General features: G+C 34.0%; 1 protein-coding gene across 1 annotated transcript; it reads right to left on the reverse strand.

Annotated features, from left to right (window-relative positions):
• Positions 1 to 270: 270 nt before the first annotated feature.
• LOC123549949 (tyrosinase-like protein 1) lies at positions 271 to 7,315 on the reverse strand. The gene is made up of 5 exons (XM_045338392.2): positions 7,171 to 7,315; positions 6,622 to 6,894; positions 5,794 to 5,931; positions 2,288 to 2,391; positions 271 to 1,927 (listed from the first exon to the last, which is right to left on the reverse strand). The coding sequence occupies exons 1-5, from the start codon at positions 7,189 to 7,191 to the stop codon at positions 454 to 456; spliced, it is 2,010 nt and encodes a 669-aa protein (XP_045194327.2). The 5' UTR covers positions 7,192 to 7,315; the 3' UTR covers positions 271 to 453.
• Positions 7,316 to 26,375: the final 19,060 nt, after the last annotated feature.

Below are 26,375 nucleotides of genomic sequence, written 5' to 3' on the forward strand. Positions count from 1 at the left end.
CATGTCAGCCATCCGCTTTATACGGAATTGTATACAAGTGTTCAAGGACTATGTACACACAGATGCAACAAACAGAAACACACGTATACGAAGAAGAAAGAGAGCAAGGCACCACCTTAGCAGGCTCAGTGAATAAATTTCGACAATAATCGCAGTTTTATAGTAAAATATTCACAGGAGGGGAAAGAATCACAGTAATCATACGCATTACGCTAATACAAGCTTTGAGAGAAGTTACCTTTATCATTTGGAATTACAATCACACTAAGATGATAATTTGATATTTTATTGACGATATACCAATTAGCATAACAAAAAGAGGAAATGTACTTATTCTTTTCTCTTTGCTAATGTTTTCCATGTATTAAAGAAGATATGTTACCAGGAAGAGCGACCAAAAGAAAATTGTGAAAACATTGTTTCATTCTGGTTGACAGCTTCTTCGTCTGAAAGCTATTGTGAATTGCCAGAATCAGAACAATCGAAAAACATTCTAAGAGTTTTATTCTGCATCCCGCCACTGGCAACACCTCCTAGCATGAAACGAGATACTGCCTCCTCATATGTGCGACCATACACGTTTAGATCGTAGTTCGATATTTTTAGAACCCCAAAACATGGTTTAAATGCAGCGGGTTCAGATTCAGGAATTAAACAATAGGCCTGACACATGGTTCCACACGAATGAACAGCAGACAAGATGACTTCGGTATACTGAACCTCCGGTGATTTTATACCAATAAATGTTGTGGAAGAATCTACCGGTAAATGACGATCAATAAGAGCATATCCGAAGTAATCACCATCGTAATTCAGTCCACTAGATTGTATTCCAACTTTCATTGCTCCAGCCGGGTCTTTAACACACGTCTTCTTGTTCCGGAACGTTGAAACTTGGCTTCCTTGATTTCTTTTGTAAGTAACGTTTACAGGGATAAATACCCATTTTGTGACATCTGCATGTCCGTTGATTTCAAAATTGTTTTTGAGTGTTGCAGATGTTTCGTGATAATCAGGTATTGGCAGAAGTTTCTTGGACAGAGGTACAGGCATTGATAACTTTGTGAAGTCTTGGTCACCTAATGAAGACGCCATATTTTGGTTAACCGCTCGTCTCTTTCTGCTAGTAAACGCACTCCGCAATGCACATGTTCTCGGCTCCGATGGTGGTGCTCTAAATATTATCCCGTAGTAAATACTTAATTCCTCAGCACGGGCCCGCCTTGTACACACCATATGAGCTGATTTCTTTCTTCCCATTGATACACATATTTGTCGTGACATGTCACATCGCAGATATGGACTTCCGCAGAACGGTTGCCACATAGAGCAGGTAGGAGAATGTTCATACCTGTACATGAACTTTGTCCAGTAATTGCTATAACCATCTTTATTTCTGTACTGCGGAAATCGATCCATTGGACGTTTTGCAGCGTGTAGACCTTTCGTTGGAGGATAATCCATTGCTGGATCTACTCCACAAAATGTCGATTGGCGGATTCGAAATAATTCGAAAATGTAATCGATGAACGCGTGATAAAGGAAAAACGCCGGATCAAATGCTGCTGTATTCATACCAGACATATGCCCTCCAACCCAGAGGTGCGGACCACCGTGATATTTTTCAAAGTCATAACCTTTCTTGGCAGTAGGATATGATATATCCCTTGTACGACATCTACTCAGAACTCTACGAACAACATCCCTAGAAATTAACCTACTACGACCACCGATATTCCTTGTTAAGGGACCACCGGGCGACATCCATCTAGCAAAGGAACCGACTCTAACATGCCCGTCTCCATTGCCAAGAAAATTCTTTGTCCAGATAATTGAATCAGCTGGATCATACATGTTGTCGTCAAGAGTAGTGTCCCAATATGGAAGGGATAGCCATGGAATTATTCTACACATTGCTTCTTCAAACCTATAAGCAGATGTATTTATTAATTGATAATGTCGACACTATTTTAATGTATTAACATTTTTCAATGTATTCAGAGTCAGAAGAACATACGGGCTTAAACGTAGTCGCAAGGACATTACTAACTGTTATTCCGAGAATGCTTACTAAATGATACGTTGATATATAAGTGTAAATAATAAAAAAAAAGTAAAGAATGCAACCAATCAAACTGATAGCACACTACGTTCAGCATTTGTTGTCTGCAAGAAAAGTACTTTCTGCTGTTCTTTAAACCTTTTGATCCGCCACGAGACGATGTACATCCTCAAAATGAGGCATATGTATGTATATATGTATGTATGTATGTGTATAAATACGTACAAAAATATATAGATTCTGTGCCAGGCAAAAAGAGCTGGTCCAGTATGAGCTGTAAGTACCACGCTTCCAGTGTGCAATTTAGCAAACACATCGTACTGTCCCGTCTAAAACATAAGACATATGTTATCATTCAAGTTCATAGAATTAATCTTTACAGAAAAACGTGCTATTTCGACACAGTGTTTTTCCAAATATAATAGGCATGCGTAACTGCTTAAATGCCAATACATGATTATATGTGTCCGATGCTTTACCTTTTAATATGTATCTCGTTGGGGTAGAAACATTTTATATCTTAGCCAGCCCTCTTAACTTAGTATGGAGAGCGTAGGTCTACGGATCATGGGGTCTTGAGTTCGATCCTAGTCGAAGCTTATAAATATTCTCCGTAACGATTAAATAAGTCATTGCGTCTGTAGTTATTCGTCCTCCACTTCTGATGCATGCATGAGGAAATGTTGGAAGAGAACAGATAGTACTGGTACAAAATCCAGAAACATCATTTAGGGTATCTCTCCGTTGTTACATAACTAGATTACTGATGAAAACACGGCTTAAAACCCTAAACAATCATATAATCACATAAACATTCTATATCCTGTATAAATGGGTTCCCAAAACGAAAAAGAAATTGTTTTAGATTGAAAGTTTACAGCTTTTATTAAATTTCATATGTTTTGTATGAAATCGATCATTTCAATACTAGAGTTATCATATATATCGCAGAATTTGAAAGGTATTTGTCATTTCATTAGTTTGATCAGTTCAGACAGAAAATACACATCCCGATTTACTATCGAGACAATACCCGCCGGTAACAATATAGTTACAAGTACAAAGTGTCAGATTACTTCACGTAGCTTGACCCATATCAATTAAACGGTGCAGATTCTAACCTCATTTTAAAGACTGTCCTAAATTTGAGATGAAATGCAAAGTAGAGGTCATTCATCTTGTACGAAACATTTTATCCTGCAATATTTGCTCGCTGCAAAATCAGATCATTTTAATCAAAATCAGACTGCCTATAGAAAAGTAACAAAAATACATCCACGATGCAAATTAAACAAAACCTAGCTTTAATTTAGAAATCTTTGGCCACCCGAAGTAAAGAAATCTTTGGCCACCCGAAGTAAAATTGAATGTTCAACAATTAGGCCGCAAAACCAGATTGATTAAACCCTGGTTCCTGTTTTACATTTGAAAGTAGCTTGAAAAAATTCTTATGTTTACTAAAGGTTCAGATGTCAGCGCAGTAGACTAGACCAAAATTGTTTTCTTTTGTGTAATAGCAGAACATTAAGGTTACTAATGACTTCTTTATTGAATTAATGTATTGTAATACAGACCAGACAGAAATTGTGATGTAGTTGTTATTACCTCAAAACCTATAAGAATCACAGGCTATTAATTAAGTTAATCCTGTTTTCATCTGTATTTGGATTTCTGCTTGTATTATTCAAACTGTCAGTTTTCATTCGCGCATCAATAAAAATGGCGAAGCATTTATAACGTCCGTCTACTCTGTATTTTGGCTTGCAAATCCGAAAGGAGTAGGTATAAAAGAAAATGTGCATTTTAGCTTAAGAAACATCCCTCCGGTTGAAAGTACGTTAATGTAATATAAATTGCTAAAAATGGTAAGACAATTTGTTTTGACAATTAGAGATAGCATCTAATTTTAAAATCTTTGCAGTAGTCTGTAAAGAAACACAAATATAAACAATTTATAAATTTTGAGATGTTACAGACTTTATCTTTTTTAAAAAGAAAATCAAGACATTCATATAGTCTTGTACTTCGAGTTTCGTGTGGTTTTCAAAGGTATCCAATTTTGTTGCTCGACAACAACAAAAAAAAAAGATTTTTAGATATCTGGAAATTTATGCTATATTTCTTAATAATGCTTTGAAACTTAATTACTGACAGTCTACATGTTATGGAGACACATGAGCATTAGTTGGTTTTACTACATTTTACGATAAAAAACGCTTTACTAGAGGTAAACTGCCTCTCGATTATAAATAAATCCATTTAAGGAGTATTAAACACTAAATCCTCAATAGCGGTATTGATAACGACAGCGGTACAATTCTTTTTCGCCTCGGGAAAATTTCTTTATTGCCGCGGCGGTCTAGGTTCGATTCCCGACGCGGTCATCTTTCTTTCTTTATTTGGCATTTTTAAGTTCTTTAGAAACAATTGCAAAAACTCATAGTATGACCAAACTTTAATTTGAAAGAAAAATCATATTTAGCCAAAATCTCGAGGTCAGTGCCTTTAAAAGTTTACTTCTAAAGATAATAGGTAAGGGTAGATTTTTCGGAAGCACAGAGCACCCAAAACACGGCCTCAGAGCCACGTATTTGCAAAGTAGGCCAACAACAAAAAGAAGCCGTAAAGATCATATTACAGACGGGTTGCTTCAAAAATCTAACAAGTACATATAAATTTATGCCAAATATAGAGGGGGAGAAAGTGGTAAGGGGTAAAAAAGGGGTTGGGAGATTGGGCGGAGGATTTTGAAGGAGAAAGTAGAACAAGGATGAATATACAAAGGTAATGCTACGTTTCTTAATCACAGTTACACTACAACGTAAACCACAATAGCACAGACATTCATGTACGAAAGATAAACACATAACCTCAACCATCTAACATAGAAAAACGGACAAGTAAGATACAAGAACACAGTAGGGCACCGCTTTAGAGTCACAAGCACACAAACACACCCCTATAAGCATTTGCATAAATCCTCAAAAACTTAAAAGGAAAAAGGTGGTGTTTCGCTATTCCGTTACTTATATATATGATTCTCATCGGGTCTCTCGAATATCAGGCTTGGCAATAGATCATGCGACAGGGCCGAATGATAGCCCGAGTCACAGGATGGGTAATGGGTAATAGACCGAACGACAGAATGACAGAATGGGTGATAGGCCGAGTGATAGTCCAAGTGACAGGAAGGGTGATGGGCTGATTGATAGGCTGATTGATAGGCCAAGTGAAGAAAGGGTGATGGGTCAAGTGATAGGCCAAGTGACAGGAAGGGTTATAGACCAAGTGACAGGAAGGGTTATAAGCCGAGTAATAGACCAAGTAACAGGAAGGGTGATAAGCCGAAGACCAAGTAACAGGAAGGGTGATAAGCCGAGTGATAAACCAAGTAACAGGAAGGATGATAAGCCGAGTGATAAATCAAGTAACAGGAAGGTTGATAAGCCGAGTGATAAACCAAGTAACAGGAAGGATGATAAGCCGAGTAATAGACCAAGTAACAGGAAGGGTGATAAGCCGAGTGATAAACCAAGAAACAGGACGGGTGATAAGCCGAGTGACAGACCAAGTAACAGATCAGCCGAACGACAAACTGAATAATTTGCGTTTTCCACGTAAACTAAAAATGTACTCACCATATCAATCATATAGATTAAATTGTATTTATTGATACATAAATATATTGTAAAGATTCATTCCACTTGTACTGATATCAAAAATCTACATACCTTTTTCATCGTGTTCAACGCTCTATGGAACGCAAATCGGTCTTTATCAGGGAGCGTACGATATTCCCGTCTTATTCTTAATCTCCGAGGAGAATCATTCAAGTGGACTCTACGCTTCTGTCGGCTACGACTGACAAGCTGTTTAATATAATATTTCTCCATTTAGTTCCAGTTTTCCTTGTATATTTGAACAAAAACTTAAAATTAAGTTCTTATGTCATGTAAGAAAGATAGAATTATTAGCGCCTACTTAAATAGTTTTGACTGTTGGCTGTTAGCCATTTAATAAGGTGATAACACTTTGTTTCATTTCACGACTCATATCAATTCCCTGTCCATAGTTGTATGCTATATAACCAACACAAGTTTGTTGAGCTAAAGTCAGAACTTGAAATAAAAAGTCTGTAAGCATTTATTTTTGACGTCATGGAATTAAACGATTATTGAATAGTTGGTCTTTCAAATAAATGTTCCGTGAATTAAAACATCTGTTTTTAAAATGAATTCGACTACCGATTGTTAATTATACAATTTGATTACCAGTCTGGCAAATTTGTATTTGGTGTTGGGTAATTCGAAAAGGAAACATTTCAAATCATTTAATTTTTAGTGCAATTTTATTTCTTAAAAAAGTTAATAAAATATTATTTTATGTCATGTAGAAAGCTAGCATTTTCGTCTTTTATAACATTTCCCTTATATTAGTAAAATTAAAAAGAATAAATTATACACAGCATCACGAAATATACTGAAAATCTTCAACAGAAGCAAATAGTATATTTCCTATATTTATGAACGAGTTTTGTTCTGATATGCAAATATACAAACCGAGCCAATAAGTGAATTGATGAATTCTTTATCCGCCGCGGTGATGTTGAAGTTGCTCCAGTCCACGTGCTGGTCTTTCCAAACGAACTGCCGTAAACACTGGTTATAGACATCATCATGTATATCATTTCTCTTACTTACGTCACCAGTCGTGTTACTTAGCAACTGAACACATTCTATAATCTCTACTGGCATATCCGCATCTATTATCTGACAGTTTCCTCCTGGTAGCACCGACCATGTTAAACCCAATATTAAAGTCAAAAGGCTTAACTGAAAAAAGTGAATTGCTTTTAGCTTCTGGTGTAGTGTTAACCTTCGTTAATGAAAAAGAAAAGAAACATCTGCTAACTTGTTATTATATTTCAAATATTTACTTATACAAAATTGTGCCTGACTGAAAATAAAATGAAACTATGATACTGTAAACCGTAAAATATATATCGGTTATTCTTCTACGATCGTGCAATAAAAAGAATTTTCAAAGTTTTCAACGCTATTTAATTTATACAAAAGAAAAGTAAAATCGGTGAAATATAATTTGCCTACCATTTTTGGTACCGGCGTCATCTTGCCAAGGTAATATGCAGAAGTGGCGGCGATGAAGGCTTGTCACTCCATTTTTATAAGAGATCCTGCGTCATGGGTTTTTGATCTTAAGGCTGTTGCGCAAAAAGCCTTTCAAATTAAGCGCACTCTTTTTTCTTACCACCACGTTAGGCTTGTGGAACCGCGCTATTCGAGAGCGGGAAGTTCGCTCTAAGGCCACGACACATCAAAGACGTGGAAAAAGATACCAGCGCTCCCTAGTTAAGTGTTTAGCAGTGAAGGTAATGAACCCGTAATGACACTCAGCAATTTTCGTATAATTTTGTACTATTGCAATTCGGCATTCTTTGGATGTTAATGCAGCTGAAGGCGCCCAATGCTTTCCTTAAAAGAATGGAGAATGCCGAAATCGTATAGGGAGAAACTTCTATTTGCCGATTGTCATTACAGGTCCGCTACCCTAAAGGAAAACTAGTTACTCTTCTGTCATTTCCACGTGGCGACGAAAACCATCAAGAATGAGGTGCCGAGAGTTTATCACTCTCGTTAAGTTGTAGAGTTTGTTTTTTTTCACGGTCGATCTAAATACGTTAGTGTAGATAAAAGTCACTGTATGAACCCTGCATTTTAAAATAGAACGAATAATATTTCAGGGACATTTTATATATTTCAGGACATTTTTACATACTTTAATGTATGTTTGCATTGTTTTTGAAAAAGTAGAAAATGCATTAAATTAAGAACACATCCGATTACCTCATTTTTATATTTTAATGCAACAAAATCATAAAAATAATCATAAATGAATTTTGTAAGAACGGAAATCTTTGAGTTAAAAGCACATGTAAATTTATATTATTTTCCGGCTTCCGTTAAAATAATAGTTAAAAATATGAGCTGAATAAAGTTTCATGCCTTCAACCGTAATCTTAAAATATTTGTCGTTGTCCAATCAATAAAACGAAAGGAACTAACAGTCTCTGATCTATTCTTTTTTTCAATGAAAAAAGATCTATCCATAAATTGTCTTCTGAAGCTGAATTCTTGTTTTAGTATTTAAAAAAAAAAGTTTTATCAAAACGAAATCAGGTCACTCTTTACATCGCATGTCTAAACCAAATTTCGCGTCGCAAATCATATCGATCGGCATATGTACTATCATGCTTGTTATTTTTCAATTAATTGGTATTCTTTTACCTTAAGTGACAGCATTACTTTTTAAGTACTGATAAATCCAATAGAACATCTTAGATAAATATAAAAAGGTCTAGGGCAAAGTAACATTAATATCTATCATGCCCTTTGCCGAAACAATCTATCTTTATGAAATATGTCATTGTCGATTCTCTTCGCTAATTGAACCACATTGGCATTCAAGTGATGCTGTCTTAAGTAGAGCAATTTTGACGCATTTTACTAATTATGACAAATTTACTAAGTGTTTCAAGGACAGCAGTGCAATATCCTTTATGCAAATAGTAACGTATGTAGAATACGTATGTAGAATACAAATAGTAAAAGGGAAGATTCACAAAGAAAAATTGAAATGTCAAACTTTTTTTTAAAACGGTTAGCAGTGCATACTGAAGGAAATTAATCTAAAACAACTCTTTGTCCAGTTTCGCCAAACTAATATTTAATCTTTGCAACTTATCATTCGTCATTTAAGACAAAAAAAAACGGATCTTCTTTCTTGTCTTTCTTGAAACTTTTGTGCGATAAAAGCATACAAACTGCTAACTTTAACAGTTATTTTTTTCACCACAAATTTTTTAATCCTCTGCATTTATTGAGGCTGCAACATCATTTCAAATATAAGTAAAATATAACTACCTTAAAAATTGGGAATACAATGTCATATTTAAATATTTATGTATAACAAACATAATTAACCCTAAAATTTTAGAATGCATTAATAAAATTAAACAGATGGGCATGTCCTGTATAAAATATGCTATTATTTTTCTATATCAAAAGGATATAAAGTATAAAAATATCGTACAGTTAGATACATGTACATTGATTTTCTGAAATATTGTTGAAAAAAGTTTATTCATTTATTTGGGTTTTACAGCGCACCAACACAGTATAGGTTATATGGCGCCTAACAGGACTACAAATTTTGGTTCCACATCTCATTTACATCGAAATAAAAACACGAGGTATGGAAGGTGCTGAATACAAATTATGTTTTGAGAAATGAAATGGGGTCATTATTGAAAATATTTATTGAATAAAAGCATATACCTATCAAGTTTGATACAAAAATATATAAAAAAAGACTGTAATGAATATTTTTGTCCAGCTTAAGCCACAACTAGGGTACTTTGGATATCACCGTCTACAGTTCCTAACAACATTAGGTCTCCTCAGTACCGTGTTCTGCCTCTCTGTCTCAAAGCCTATTGGGACAATAGAAATATATTTATGATTCTGCGAACCTTGTGAGAAGATTGTATAGCGCTGAAATATTTTATAGAGCCACCCTTGCACATTCGGACACTCCCTAAGAAGGGCATAAAACGAATAAATCAAACATCCGGGCAACTATCATTTGCCTGATCATTTTGTAGTAGTGAGTTGGGGTTTGGAATTGCAATAAAATGCTAAGTAGCACCTGAGTTACCTCACTGCTAGCTGAAATACATTAGAATAGTATCCGAACTGCCCTCTGCCAAGCACATCAGGCTCCATGAAAATATCTCAAAATATTTTGCCGGAAACGTACTATTTGCAGGTCTGCTTTCTCCTTTGCTATAGCAAATACAATTTTTCAAATGTTATATTTCCTTATTGTCTTCAAGCTGCATACAAAGATATGTGAAGATATCTAAAGTATTTTTGACGTTGTCGTAAGATTAAGATTTTCCAGGAGGACAGACGGGATATAATGCAAATCTCCCATCACACCGCTTAATTCGAATTAGAAAGATTAGGTTCACTTCTGCCTTAAGAGGGTCTCTCAATGGAATAAATTCAAAGTTTCTGCCACCAACAAGAATTGTTTTATGAAGCTGTATACAAGTTTTGACAACTTATTCATTATCGAAGAAAATACCCGAAGTAAATACTTTTAACATTATGGATATGGGAAACCTTCAGTTTATAACTGATTTTTTAAACAAACATCTAAAGTATTCAATATGGGCATGACTGTCAACAACAACCAAAAACTTACCATGAATTATGTGAAAGAATCTAGACCCATGGTCAAAATATTTTATGGTCCCTGACCATGCTCACTACTGAAAACATTCCTATGTTACGTAAATATGGCAAAAGCATGCCCATTCCTTTTTTTTAAAGATAAATCTGTGATTTCAGCAATATACAGTGGCATTTTATTAACAAATAATAAATCTTTTTTTTTCAAAACAGCTAAATTCACGATAGAAGATAAGCTTTCTGGGAGAAATCAATGTTGTTGTTGTTGTTGTTTCAATCATCACTAAGTTGAAAAAAATAATGCAAAATTGTTTTTGATTTTTATTTTCATTTAGTTATTCTAGAATTCTGTTCACCCTGAAAAAAACATAATAAAGCTATTAAAATTGTGATTGTTAGGATAAATATCCAAGAGCGCGGTCGCGCAATCGACATGTTGCAATTCGGAGATTCACTCAGACACGTAAGTAAATCGGATTGTATCTATATATAACGATATTTTGACTGCAAATATTTACGAAATGATTTTATTCACAATAAATTGTAATAGAAATGTACATTTATCAGCGAAATATTAATATTGAATTATTTTCTTTACAGGTTGCCCGAGTCTTTGGCAGATATGTGACCACCGTGGCTAGCCTTCGGCAGAAGTTTCAGCGCACAGGCCAAGTTGATGATGAGCCCATGCAGCCTCGCAGAAGGGTGACAGCCTTTGCACATGTAGTGCAGATTGTTACAGATCATCTTTGAGATCGTTTCAAGACCGCGACATGCACTGCGAGGGTGACCAATTTAACGCATGGTATAACCGTAAGTCGACAAACAGGCGGCTACGCGAACAAGGAATAAGAGCTAGGCGGCCATTTAGGGGACTTATATTTTGACACCACGTCATCTACAACGACGGGAGCGATGGGCCCGCCGGCACCAGCATATGACACGGTCTAAGTGGCCAAGACGAGAGTCTATTTAACTTGTACCACAACAACGGGTGAATGCGAGTGTACGAGTGTACAGACGTCGAGGTGAAAAAAATGCACGGCGCTTGTGTGTTTCAACGAGACCACTATGCCGGTGGCTTCGTGATGATATGGGCCAGAATGTCGTTACACATCAAGACATGCTTGGTAGTTGTTTGCAAGAACCTTAATGCAGCTAGGTACCAGCAGGATATCTTGACATCGCACCTACGAGCCGATGGACGTAGCATGCAATTGCTGCAAGACGGAGCCCCGGGCCACATCCGCTCAGTGTTATTGAGCATCTGTCGGACAAGCTGAACAGGCGAGTACGGAGCAGCCCCTCGCAATCTCTGTGAACTGTCCAGGAATAAAGGAATATTCCCCAGTGGGTCATCCGGAACTACGTGCTGTCGGTGAAGCAGAGGTAGTTGCATGTTGTAAAAACCATGGAAGTACTAATTACTCGGACGTACAAGCTGTTCTTTGATTCAGTTACTTTTCACGTTGTTAAAATCGCGTTATGCCATTTCGTGAATTCGGATTTTACAGTGACATTTTTATTTGTTAAGTTTTATATCTGTATGTTTATCATTTGGGATTAAATTACGAGAGTCAGACTAAAATGCTTAATAATTTATATTCAAAATTTGAACGAAATCCGTTAACAAATAATTGAACTACATCGCATTATATGGGTGTCGGGTCAAAAATAGCCCTAACTGTATATTTTTTTTTCTTTCAATGATTTTTCATAGTGATATATTATATGAGCCGCACCATGAGAAAACCAACATAGTGGCTTTGCGACCAGCATGGATTCAGACCAGCGTTTGCATCCGTGCAGTCTGGTCAGGACCCATGTTATTCGCTTTCAAAGCCTATTGCAATTAGAGAAACTGTTAGCGAACAGCATGGATCCTGACCAGACTGCGCGGTTGTGGATGCGCAGTCTGGTCTGGATCCATGCTGGTCGCACGCACTATGTTGGTATTCTCATGGCGCAACTCATATTTATCATGCAACTACTATGCAACGTGCCTGATATCACTTGCCTTATAATTGTTTTGACCTGGTATCAGAATTTAGCTCATCCCACATTGATGTACTACTGTACTACTTTTTGGCTGAATTTGCCTATAATATATTATCATTGAACAGCAAGTTTAGTCAAAAATTGAATTACTATTTTTTGTATTTTTTGTAGTAGATTTAATCAGATATGATTTTTTCCAATACCAGTGCCTTTAAAATATTACCAAATATATGCTTATATCAACCTAAAAAATAAAATCATAGATCGTCTGCAAAAAAAAGAAATAAAAAAAATAAAGAACATTAACACAGTAAACTATTTAAGAAAAGTTCTTACTGATTAAGAAAAAAAGGTAAAAATGACAGACAGTGATCTAAATCTACAATGGGATGACCTGCTAAATATTCAACTACAAAATGCAATAGAAATTAATGTGAAAGTGTTATAAGTTTGACCCTGCTATTTTTGATGAATCATTAGAATAAGCTGTTGATGGCAACAATATAATAACTTCTATGACTGTTTCCCTCATCCCTTCCAGCCCATATCAGCCTTGAGCTGATAACATTGATATCAAAAGACAGTACTGTATCCTTTGCTTAGAATAACACTTCGACCTGAAAATTGATTCCTAAAACCGAGTTCCTTATTATGTATCGAATGGTCAGCTTGTAACCAGTAATGTATAACAACTCGCCAAAGTTATGTATTACACACTATTTTGACTGATTATACTGGAGTGGATGGTGTTAATGGGACCTTTGATTTTAGTAATTTTCATTTCTAGTACCGTCTATCCTAGAGTTGAAGTAACTCGCATTCATAAGATGAAATTGAGTTGAAACACATGCGTTATCCAAACCAAGCAAAATTTTTGTTAGAAATCGACGAACTTTAAGTTTATTTTGTAGTATACATTATCTAACTTCCTTTTATCAGAGATCGCAACTTGAGATATAAGATATCAGTTGGTTAATGGATTACATCGTTGATGCATTTTATGATTCATCAACGGAAAAAAATAACATTTTCAATTTATTTTTAACAAAATTGTTAACATTAGAACTTTCATTTAAAAGAAAGTAGGCATTGAGCCGTAGCGTGGCGATTATACTAAAAGACGGAAGCCCAGTTCTACAGATTATATCAAGTTAGATGATATTATACCAATATTTTTGCTCGAGATATTAATTAATTTTGCAGCCTTGAGCGATAATATATTTGGTAGTTACTGGAAATGAGTGTATTTGTAAACATAATTTGTTGAGACAAGTCAATAAGCACAAATTTATAGACTGATTATGTTACTATTGTTAAAATGAAATAGCAATTAAGTACTTCTAACATAATCTTGAGTAATTATAGTCACTATCGATCTATAAAGTGGAAATTTATTAAAATTAATATATTATTCTTTTTTATCACAGACCGTGAATAACAATCAAAAGAACATAGAATGAATATTGTGTTAATTCATTGCAGACAGCGAATACATGAAAAGCGCTACAGCTCGACGTTCACTACGTACACAGCATTTACTCAGATTTAATCCGGTTATCCAATAATTTTAATCTTAAATTGTTCGCTATAACCGAGAGTTTTTCAATGCATTTCGTACTTTGGGCCTGGAAAAAGTGTTCCTTATAACCGAGTGTTCCTTATAACCGAGTTCCCTATAACCGAGGATTTTTACATTAAATAAAGAAGGAATTAGATCGGGGAATTGAAAACTGTTCCTTATAACCGAGTGTTCCTTATATCCGAGTTCCTTATAAGTGAGGTTTACTGTAGTTTGTTATTCTTCCAGCCCATATCATCTTCGACCTGATAATATTGATATCAAAAGACAGTAGCCTGTTATTATGTATGAAGTGGGTCGGAGCATCAATAATACCAGTAGATGTTATAATGCACTCGCCCATGAAAGTAAATGTATTCTACACTCTGCATGTGGAGATCATGTATTATTACTGGGAGGTGGATGGGTGTTTGATTTGGACTTTTTGTACTTTTAGCTATATTTATAAACATTTCTTGAACTCAGCTCAATGAATGCACTCAATTTAAAGTTCCAGTTCCATAAGATTTTAAATTTGATGTTAAAACAGATGAAACAGTTATCCAAATAGATGTTACACATAATTGTATAGTTAGAATATCGCACATGAACTTTCACAGTTAAGAGTCATGAGGTAGGTAATAAAACAATATATTCAATAAAACTTTCTTCTTTCCTCATCAGTATTCAAACCTTTGACAAATATTAGAGAAATCAAGTATGGTAAATAGGATTCAACACGAAATTGATATATTTTATGTTCATAACGGAAAAAAAGAGTCAGCAACATTTTAAACAAAGGCGTTATGAGTTTTTAATTGCATAATTGTTACATCTTTACTTAGGAAGGCTTTGTATTTATAAAGATAAGTGACAGTTGAGTCCGTAGAGTGGGCGAATATTTAAGGAAGTCCTGAAGCCCCTTGAGTGTTTCTAAAATATTATAATGCAAGTTTAGATGATTGATTAACAATATTTTTGCTTTCGAAGATATTATTACAGTGTTGTGCATGCATTTGAAGCGATAATATATATTTGAGTAAGTTATTCTGGGAAAATGAGTGTAGTTGTAAAATAAATTTGTTGAGGACGAAGTAAACACAACAAAGACAACAAATTGATAGACTGCATTGATGTTAACTACTTAAAAAGATATATAGACAATTAAATATATATCTAGGAAACATAGTCTAATGGTATTCATCAATCACTTTTAAAAACTAGCACTCATGTCAAAGTGAAACGAAAATTTATATTAAACAGGCTTAAATGTTAATTTATTCATTTTATTTATCACAGGGCACCTGGGTAGAATCACCGAATTCCATAAGGAAGCTGAATGGATTCCTCGCATGGACCATTCAATGCCCAGACTGAGGCTCGAACCAATACCGATGAAGATAGTAACCCTACCCACTCGACCGTAGTCACTCCGTACAAATGTCATTCTACTCGCACAGATAAGTAGACAGACGGACAGACATATATAAATATAAATCAAATGTACGGCCGGACGGACGTTTTTACGAACGGACATTTTTGGGTATTCCTTTTTTTCCATAAAGTACCAGACAGCGGCAGAAGGTCAGGCATCCCTGTAGATTTTTCCAGCGGCTTCCATTATAAGAAATCAACCTGCCACATACCTCAAAATTGAAAGCTGACCATTAAAATGAGCCGCGCCAAGTGAAAACAAACATAGTGGCTTTGCGACCAGCATGGATCCAGACCAGCCTGCGCAACTGCGCATTCTATTCAACATCCATGCTGTTCGCTTTCAAAGCCTATTGCAATTAGAGATACTGTTAGCGAACAGCATGGATTCTGACCAGATTGCGAGGATGCGCAGGACGGTCTGGATCCATGCTGTTCGCAAAGCCACTATGCTGGCTTTCTCATGGCACGGCTCAAATGTGATTCTTTCCGTGAGATACATGTCAGACACAAAACGAGACTTTATATAGGCTTATCCACTCCAGTTTTACAGTTTTTCTTCTAACACAACTACCCTCTTTGCTAAATGACATATTAATGTCAAATTCAACTGACTACCCAAACAAAAAAAAGATTGGAATGAATCGGTGTAATAAATGGTAAACAAATCGGGTGATTTGTTCACGATTTGTTCACGATTCAAATGGTATGCAAATGAGCTAATGAATCGGTAATAAATCGTAAACAAATCGTTTAATAAATCGGTAACAAATCAGGACTTTAAATTGTTTTGCTAAATAACGAATCGGTAACAAATCGGGTATGCTGAAGTTGAAATGAAAGGAATTTGAAAATCAGTGGCACTAATAAATCGGTAATAAATCGTGCTAATGAATCGATAATGAATCGTTCTAATAACTCAGCATTATTTTTAAGGGACGAAAGCATGGGTACAAAAAGTTTGAGGACGAATTGTAATTCCGGATCCCTAGAAAGGGTAGCATAACTATAAAAATGGCAAACTAAAATGTTCTAGTAAGGAAGGAACAACATCAAATATATAGATTATATTTACAGTATAGCAATTGCAAAATTTAAAAATATGATACATATTAGAACATATGCATCAGATCTAATTTATAAAATTTGCTTAAAGTTGTCATGAAAACATATGACAATCTTGTAATTATTTCCAAAAAACTTAACAGCTTCAAATATAGTGTACAGAGTTAATGTATGCACTTAAACATGTCCTTTTACAACTATATTAGACAATCAAACATTTGCACTTACTCTATAACAGTTAAAATTCCAGTATTTTAGAGGATGTGGTGTCTCTGTGTATTTCAGCTATCCCGCCAAAATGCATTAAAGATGGCTGACAATATACTCATGTTTCCCGCCCTTAAAGTTACAACTTTACTTTTTAATGAATCGGTAATAAATGATACTGCACAAAATATCTGTTTCTAATGAATGGTAAACAAATCAGTTATTTGCAATGAATTGGGGAGGGACTTTCTCTGCAAAACCCGATTTGCTTCCGATTCATTAAATGAATCGTAAACAAATGGTGTTAATAAATCGGCAAATCCCGATTTGTTCACCATTTATTCACGATTTTGATACCATTTGTTACTTGATTTTTTTGTTTGGGTACATCTATTCTTAAAAAAAAGCCCGTCCGCTTAGTTTAATAGGGAGAGCACAGATCTACGAATCACGGGGTCGTGAGTTCGATCCCCGGACAAGGCGTATGTTCTCGGTGACGATTTGATAAATACATTGTTTCTGATATAATTAGTCCTCTGCCTCTGAGTCATGTGGGGAAGTTGGCAGTTACTTGTTGAGAACATGTTTGTACTGGTACAGAATCCAGGAACATTTGTTAGAACAACAACAAAAATTTATTTAGATATCTGGAAATAAATGCTATATTTCTTCCGAAGGCTTTAAAACTTTATTACTGTCAAACTATATACATTGTATTACGGAAACACGTTTTACTACTTTTTACAATGAAAATCGAAAAGCGTGTGTAACACTTTACACCAGGTAAACTATCTCAATTTTAAATATCAACATTTTTAAGTCATAATTCACTAATTCCGCTAAAGCGCTATTGGTTACGAGGATGTGAAAATGTCTTTATTGCCACGGCGGTCCGGGGTTCGATTCCCCGGTCATCTTTTTTTTTTAATTTGGAATTTTTAAAATATTTTCGAAACAAAAACTCATATTCTAATATTCATAATATGACCAAACTTCAATTTGAAAGAAATATTATTTTAGCCAAATCCGGAGGTCAGTGCCTTTAAAAGTCAGCGCTTTTGAATGTCTGTGATGTTATTGCCATGTATGCAGTGTTATGCCGCTACAATAATTGCGGACATAAAAACCATGACTTGAGTTGTCTATCCAAAGTGTGATTCAGGAAAAAAACATGCGAACCTTATTACAGCAGGTTCCTCACTATGCCAGTTTGAGTGATATTTTCTCAAATTTGAGTAAATACTTAAATAATGACCTCCGTCTTTACGGTGTAAATTACTGTTACCAGCTAGCGAAGTGCCCGCCCGCTTACCTCAGTAGGGAGAATGCACCTCTACGTGTATTTGAAATCATTCGTCCTCCTCTGTTTTATATGGGGAAGTTGGCAGTTTCTTGCGGAGAACAGATTTGTACTGGTACAGAATCTACAATCTAGGAAAGCTGGTTATGTTAATTGCCGCCGTTACATAACTGGCATTCTGCTGAAAAACGTCGTAAAACCCAAAAGAAACAAAGGAACCTGGCAAGTTGAACTTGTCCTATAATTTATTATATACCTACTAATTTTCTATGTCTAAACAGCATGTATTTCACTAACAAAAATACAAAATCCTGTATACAACTCTCATTAGATACTGAAAAATATTTAATCGGAAATGACGCAATGATGGCGTTTCAAATGAGTTCTCATTCTTATAACAGTTACTGTAGTTTATGACATCTGCAAGTTAATACTTCCAAAACCAAAATTGTTGTGTGTGTTTTTTTTTTTATGAAAAGTAAAAAGAGGTCTACGCAATATTAAATCTTTTAATTTTGATGACAACATTTTAGAATTGTTGACAGTTTTTCTTATCTTAACTTCTCCTTTAATGGTAAATTTACATTGACAAAAGAATATATTATAGAACAAGCTAGAAAAGCAATGTTTTATATGACTACCAAGTCAAGAAAAATGGATTTACCCATTAGAATGCAATTACATCTTTTTGATAGTATGATTGCTCCTATATATTTGTATGGTAGTGAAGTATGGGGTATTTAATGACAAATTTCAAATTAAATTTTATAAACTTATTCGTAATGCAAACCAAAGTACACCAAACTGCATGTTGTTAGGTTACCTTGGTGCTCTACCTCTATCTGTTCATATTTAATGTCGTGTTCTTTGTAATTTGAATAAGATTTTGTATAGTAAATCAAAAAAATAAATGTCATATATTGTACGATACCTCATATGGATCTAAGCTTTATTGTGATAATGATCTTAAACTTCCTTGGCTAAAGTTTGTTCATAATTTGTTGGACTCCCTTGGTTTATCAAACTACTGGTTGAATAATAATGCAAACTCTCCTGCAATGTTTAAGAAAATTGTGAAAACTAGGCTCAAAGATCAATATATGCAAAACTGGCATAGTAATATTTCTGATTCCAATAAATGTTTGAATTATAGAATGTTTAAAGATAATTTTGTTTTTGAAAAATATTTAGACATGTGTTAATCATTAGCTCCCAGATGAAAACAGTATTCCTAGGGATCAAAGAACATGTAATTATTGTAATACTGATTCATTATGTGAGCCGTGCCATGAGAAAACCAACATAGTGGGTTTGCGAACAGTATTGATCCAGACCAGCCTGCGCATCCGCGCAGTCTGGTCAGGATCCATGCTGTTCGCTTTCAGATCCTATTGCAATTAGAGAAATTGTTAGCGAACAGCATGGATCCTGACCAGACTGCGCGGATGCGCAGGCTGGTCTGGATCCATGCTGGTCGCAAACCCACTATGTTGGTTTTCTCATGGCACGGCTCATGTGATGAATTTCACTTTCTGTTTTGTTGTGACTATTTCAAACAAGTAAAAAACATATATTTCGAAAGAATTTTTCAATGTTAATGAATAATACTGAATGAAACACACTTGTTAAGCTAGCAGTTTTCTGTAAACACATTATGAAAAAAAAATAATGAGCTATTTCCTGCTATATAAATGTAGTCTGTATTCAACTCTAAAAATTTAAATTGGCTCAGTTTCACTTTCTGTTTTGTTGTGACTATTTCAAACAAGTAAAAAAAATATATTTCGAAAGTATTTTTCAATGTTAATGAATAATACTGAATGAAACACACTTGTTAAGCTAGCAGTTTTCTGTAAACACATTATGAAAAAAAATAATGAGCTATTTTCTGCTATATAAATGTAGTCTGTATTCAACTCTAAAAATTTAAATTGGCTCAGGTGTCTATGTATACTGTATATGCGCTGTACTTTCATTCCTATAGGCTGATTGTTTATTATCTTTTAGTTTGACATGTCTTGCTATTTGTGTTAATTGTTATGTTGTTTTGGCCCGATGCCTCTAAGAGGCCAAGGCTTTCAATAAAATCTAAAAATAAATCTATTAATTTAAAATCATATTAGATTTTGACCGATATAATACTGGAAACAGGTATGTAATAAACGGGTCATTAAAGCTGTACCTTGATCAACAATGATGTATTCGGCTCTCGTGGATTTTTGCCAGACCGAACAAATTTGCTGCAAGCACCTCATTGGGTCCATACTAAAATACACTTGAGTCGAATACAACATGACAGATCAAGGTACTGTTATAATTCTCCGCGCAGAGTATTTGTGATGGGTTTTTTATGTCGTAAATGACGACTTTTTCCTTTCGATATGCAAAATTTCAAATTTCTAATGTTTGATCTGGTCCATAATAATGGCATCATATTTAACAACACAAACAAGAAAAAAAGTTCCACTAGGAAAAAAGAAGCAGGAAAGAAATCAAAGAGCAGAAAGGAAGCAATTTTTGTCGGACATCCCGTGAAAAATTCCTTTCGTTTACAGTTTGATGAATGCGCAAGCAAAAAATAGTTTTGGTGATCGTGCTTTTTTTCCATAAACTCTTATACATGCATTTCTCAAGCTTATATTCAAGGGGCAGGACGTGAAGTGGTTGCACACTTGGTTCAAGCGAGCGAAATGGTCGCAAACTTACAAAATGGCGGATATTTACTGATCTTTTGTGACAGGTTTGATAATTCAGCTTTTCAATTTAGATTCAAGTATTACAGTTTATCATCTTTCTACGTAGCATATTAAACAATGATTTATAGAATATACAATATTCCGAACCTTTCAAACCTGTTACATTACAAAACAAAGGCATTACTAGCCTTGAAGAGAAACGAGATTTCTTTTATTTCACATCACATCTGCTGAATTTTAGGAGAAATTCATTTCTGTCACGAACTTAAGTGTTTTACTTTTCTCATCCGTAGAAAAATTTGTATTTTTAATGAAATTTTTTATTATTAAGAGTTAAAAATTATAAAGATTATAATTCACATTACATTGGTGTATGTGTTGGAGAGCTGTTCTCAATAAAATGGTTATCTTATTTTAAGAAAGTGTTGTATTATTTCTGTATGAGAAGGGTATGGGGGTCCTCCCCCGAAAAATTTTGCAATTTGTGCATGTCAAATCCTGAATTCTAATAGGATTTCAACACTTAAAATTATGGTTGTCAGTTACTCTAGCTTTAAGTTATATGATGTCAACAAGCTTTGAAAAAAAGGTAGTTTGAGTAGAAATCATTTTAGGGTGCGAGATTCTTGTGGGAAGTGGTACTGTAGATGATAAAGCCAAATGTTGAATTCTAGTGAGTTTTTAGGATAACATCACCAGTATGGTCTTATGACTAAGATGAAAAAATATATATATACTCAAAAGATGCTTCTCCCCTTCCCCATCTCCCTGCTCTTACACCGTTAATAACATAATGTAGTCAAAATTACACAGCTTTAATACTTTCAAATCAATCTCGCACTCAGCAGTGTTGAATATTTTAACGTGCTGCTCTTTCTTAATAATGAAGTGTTATGTTATATAAGTATATATATTAATCTGGTATAATAACAAATAATATTAATAATAATAATTATGTTATGATATGATATATATACTAACCTGTTATTATAAAATATTACCAGTAAATCTAAATGTAGTTTCAAAGACAAGAATGGGGATTTCAGAGTAATGGAAATAATTGTTTTGAAACATCTGACCTAGAGTCAGGAAGTTTTTTTCAGTGATTTGGGAGTCAGAATTTTTATTTTCAATATGTTTAAACCAGAATATTTTTTCAAGCAAAACCAGTCAGGATTTTATCATTAAAATTATTAAGTAGTTACTACGGAAGCATGGAGGGGACAACTGTAAAAAATATAAACAAATAAATTCATAATTTAGAAATTGTTTGTTTCAGAAAATTTGATGTACTTTTTATAACTACTACTTAGCACTGAAAAAGTCGAGTATTTAGTCGGCATATGTAACGGAAGCAGAGTAGAATCTCAAAGTCGTGTTACAACCGTAGGGTGGAATGGAACAGCTATATTTTATCGTAGATTCATGTATAGGCAATTTCGCTATATGTTTATATAACAACTGCTGCGGATCGTGTTAGAATATTCTATTCATACCAAGGTCAAATGCTCACAAGTGGTATCACAAACAAAACGCACGTGGTCTATTGTGTCTATTGTGTAAACTAGGTCAATCGTATTTGACAGTCCCGATTGGACAGTCTTTTGATGCGAACGTTAATGATTGACAGTTTTTGGTCCGTCCATTGTATATTGACAATGTTACTACGATTGTAAATACCTACATGTACTATATTATCCCGTTTTACGTGCTGGTGGTAAATTAATTCCCACGATTGCTTTAGCATAGACCTTGAAAATTGAAATCTACTCCTCTATTTATTTATTTTTCGTCCCATTCTGTTTCCCCCGTAAATCGTAAATCATCTCGCCTTACCGTGAATTTCAGTACTTTTCTACTTGTACTTTCCTTTTTTGAATACTATTATCAAATTGTATCACAATAATTGTGTTTTAGCCCAGCAATTATACGTTGTATTATTGTACTTTTATTTGATCATGTTTTTATACCATGTAATTGTAATGCAATGTAAATAACCTGATATGGATAATAAAATATGTCTGTCAGTCTGAAAAGTTTGGAGTGATTTATTACATGAATAATTTCTTTTATTGCAGTTAGTGTCACTTTACATCATTGGTATCCTTGACTTCAGAAACATGTTTACTACAATCGAGCAAGAAGAGCGACCTTTCCCATATGACATTATTAGGCTAATGAATCTGTGACAAGAGGCTTGCTTTAGGGGCCACATAATGGTAGATATGGGTGACCTTTTCTCTCAAAAAATTCCACTTACATAAATTGATTATGGAAATGTAAGGAAATCTGTTAAATCAAAATTATTTTCTTTTAATTGTGATCAATAGTGAAAGTAAATATGAAAAATAACTTTCTTTTCCGACGCCCGTTCTTTTGCCAAACTTATACAAGTTTGCTATAAAAAAATATAGCGACAAAACAGGAAAACTCGCTTTTATAATGTTTTTGACATAATCTTGATAGAAAATAACAAAATCGTAATGAGGTCGAAACAAAATGAGCGGCATCTGTTCGTCAGTCTTACAGATTTATCTTTCCACTCCAGTCTAGTCCACTGTGATAATCTGACATGCATTGATTAGGTTCCGTAACTCTATTTTACAAGTTTATCAAATTGTGCCCTTTATTGACTTAGCTTGTATATATATTCTGTATCACTTAGCTTGTATGTAGGGATAATACACGTTTTTTTTTGTGTATTAACGTCTGCAGAAGCCCGCGGGATTGTTTGTGACCGAGACCGAAGGTCGCTATTCTTGCATAAAAAAACATTACACGACGACTAAATGCATTGTTTTCATATGTGATGACTTGACGATTCCGGTACATTTTTTATTTACCATTCTTGTTGTTCTTGGAAACGGTAAACATGTTTTAAATATCCATAACCGGGGCACACATAACAACAACACTACTAAAAGCGTGATTTGAAGGTTTTTGAGCATCTTATTTTTATTTTTAGTTATTACAAACGTTACATTACACATAATTTTGCATATAACTAAAATAATTGATAAACAGGAACACAATTATTTTAAGAATAACAACTTTACATTCGAAATATTTTGAGTACGAACAAACAGAGTACGGATGAGTACGAAGCTAGTGACTAGCTTTCGAGGTTATTATTGATCAGGTCGGCATGACGTCACATCCGGAGCAGTCGATTATGCAAATCACCTTGGAGGTGAAAGCAGGACCCGGCAATTCGTAGCGAATTAACTAGCGGTGTGGGTTGTGATGTTTTTATTTTCAAATAAAACAAATCAAGAGTATTCTTTTTTATTATCTACAGTCCTTAGGCTGTGGTACAATCTATATATTTTTTTTAAAAAGTAGAGTTTTTGTAATAATTGATTTTGTGGCATTTTAAAACGGTCTGGAAAAAGTGACACATTATGTATTGTCAGCTCTTCGGCGCTACGGATAAGTTATAATTAAAACAAGTTTCGAAATTTATTCAACATTTTCTCAGTTTGCATATATAAATATTAAACTAAACTAAATATCTGAGAACATAACAATTTTTTTATTCAACTTCTTTGCTTAAAATCGTAGCAGTTGTTTCTTCCATCTTTCAGAGAATCTTTTAAGTGTCTTGAAAAAGAATGTTAGATCTATTTTATTTTCAAGAATGAACAGATCAAATAAATAAGTAAATTAATTTTCTGATTTTTTTATGTCTTTTTAAAATAAGCTGATAAGCTGATTTTCTAAATGTTTTAATGCTCTGAAATAATATATTGTTGCCATTTTGCTGAAATGTATTTTGTGCGATATATTTTATTTTGTTTTATGTAAAATACTATAATGTTGAAGTACATTAAGTATGAAAGTCATTTAAATAAAGTTGAAAAACTTATACTTTATTCTATGTACGTAATCTTATTGCAGTCATTTTTTTTTGAAGAAATGTGAAATGTCCTTCCAGTCAAAAATTAGTTTGGTGAATTGATTTTAAAATTTCAAATGAACTGTATGCCTATATGCTCGGGCATGTGTATTAATTAAGGTTTTTTTTATGTAGTAGCTCTCTTAATCCCTTTGTCAATAATTCACATGCAAATAACAATAATGTGCATCTTCCAAATATCATAAGACCCTGGAGGCATACATCAAACGGATAAGACAGGAAATTACCATAAGGCCCCGGAGGGGTACATCAGAGGGTTCTGGAATAGATATAGAGGACATGATTTTACTTTTGTTGTTATTTGCTGATGATATGGTTATACTAGGTAAAACGCCGCAGGAACTTCAAATGCATTTAGATAAATTACACGAATATTGTAGAGATTGGGGGTTAGAAGTCAATACTGAGAAAACAAAAATTATGGTGTTCAGAAAAAGAGGAGGTTTACTTCAAAACGAATCTTGGTCTTATAACGGTAACAATATTGAGGTAGTAGATAATTTCAATTATTTAGGGACTGTATTTAACTACACTGGCAATTTTGCACTTAATCAAGAATATATCACAGGTAAAGCGCTTAAGGCATTAAATGTTTTAATGGTTAACTGTAGGAAATATAGACTTACGCCAAAACTATTATGTCAGCTTTTTGATGCTTTTGTTGGTTCAATTTTATCTTATGGTTCGGAAATTTGGGGATTTACAAAGTCAAAAGAAATTGAAAGGATACATTTAAAGTTTTGTAAAACGATTTTAAATGTAAGATTAACAACCAGTTCTACAGGTGTTTATGGAGAGTTAGGAAGATATCCACTTTATATATCACGTTATTTACGTATTGTTAAATATTGGTTTAAAATATTAAACACTGATAATATTATTCTCCGCTATGTGTATCAAAAGTCATTAAGTGATTGTAATAAAGGATTAAATAATTGGGTTTTAAAATTAAAGAACCTTTTATGTGATTATGGTTTTGTAGATATTTGGAATAACCCTTATGTAATTGAGTGTAAACATTTTATGCATATATTTAGGCAGCGTGTTATTGACTGTTTTATTCAAGGTTGGCATGTATCTAAAGAAACTAGTGCTGTGCTAGAGCTGTACAATAATTTTAAATTCAGTTTTACTTATGAAAACTACTTGGATCTATTACCAAACAATTTGAGATTGTATATAACTAGACTTAGAATTTCTGCACATAGTCTTAGAATACATACTGGACGATACGCCAGAAATAGATTACAAAGAAATGAACGTTATTGTCAATGTTGTAATGAAAGGGATATAGAAGATGAGTTTCATTTTATCATTATATGTTCTTGTTACACAGATGTAAGAAAACAATATATCAAAAAGTATTACTATACAAGACCAAGTATGTTCAAGTTTTTAGAACTGATACAAAGTAACAATAGGAATACACTATTCAAGTTAGCAATGTATTGTAAAAATGCTACGAATATCAGAACTTCGATTTTGAATAATGTACTGTAATATCACATTATCATGTTGTATGTTTTCTTTATTGCTTCATTATACTGTTCATCCTCAAATAATTTGAAATGCTACTGTACCAAATATCGCATTAGACCTATATATTGTTAAAAATTGAAATTATTGTATGTTTGATGATGTACGTTGTACAAGTCAAAATAAATTATATGTTCTGTTCTGTTCATGTTCTGATAAAACAAACAGGAAATCAATCTATTAATTAGTGATAGTCATTAGAAACTGGTCGAAACTGATTTTCATTAATATACCACATACTGATTGGTTTCCATAGTGATTTATGACTTATGACTGGAATGTGTGCTTTAATTTTGTGGTATGTGGAAGCAGTCAATTGTGACAGTCTAT

The sequence above is a fragment of the Mercenaria mercenaria genome, chromosome 6 (genome assembly GCF_021730395.1).
Source record: "Mercenaria mercenaria strain notata chromosome 6, MADL_Memer_1, whole genome shotgun sequence".
Lineage (NCBI taxonomy): Eukaryota > Metazoa > Mollusca > Bivalvia > Venerida > Veneridae > Mercenaria > Mercenaria mercenaria.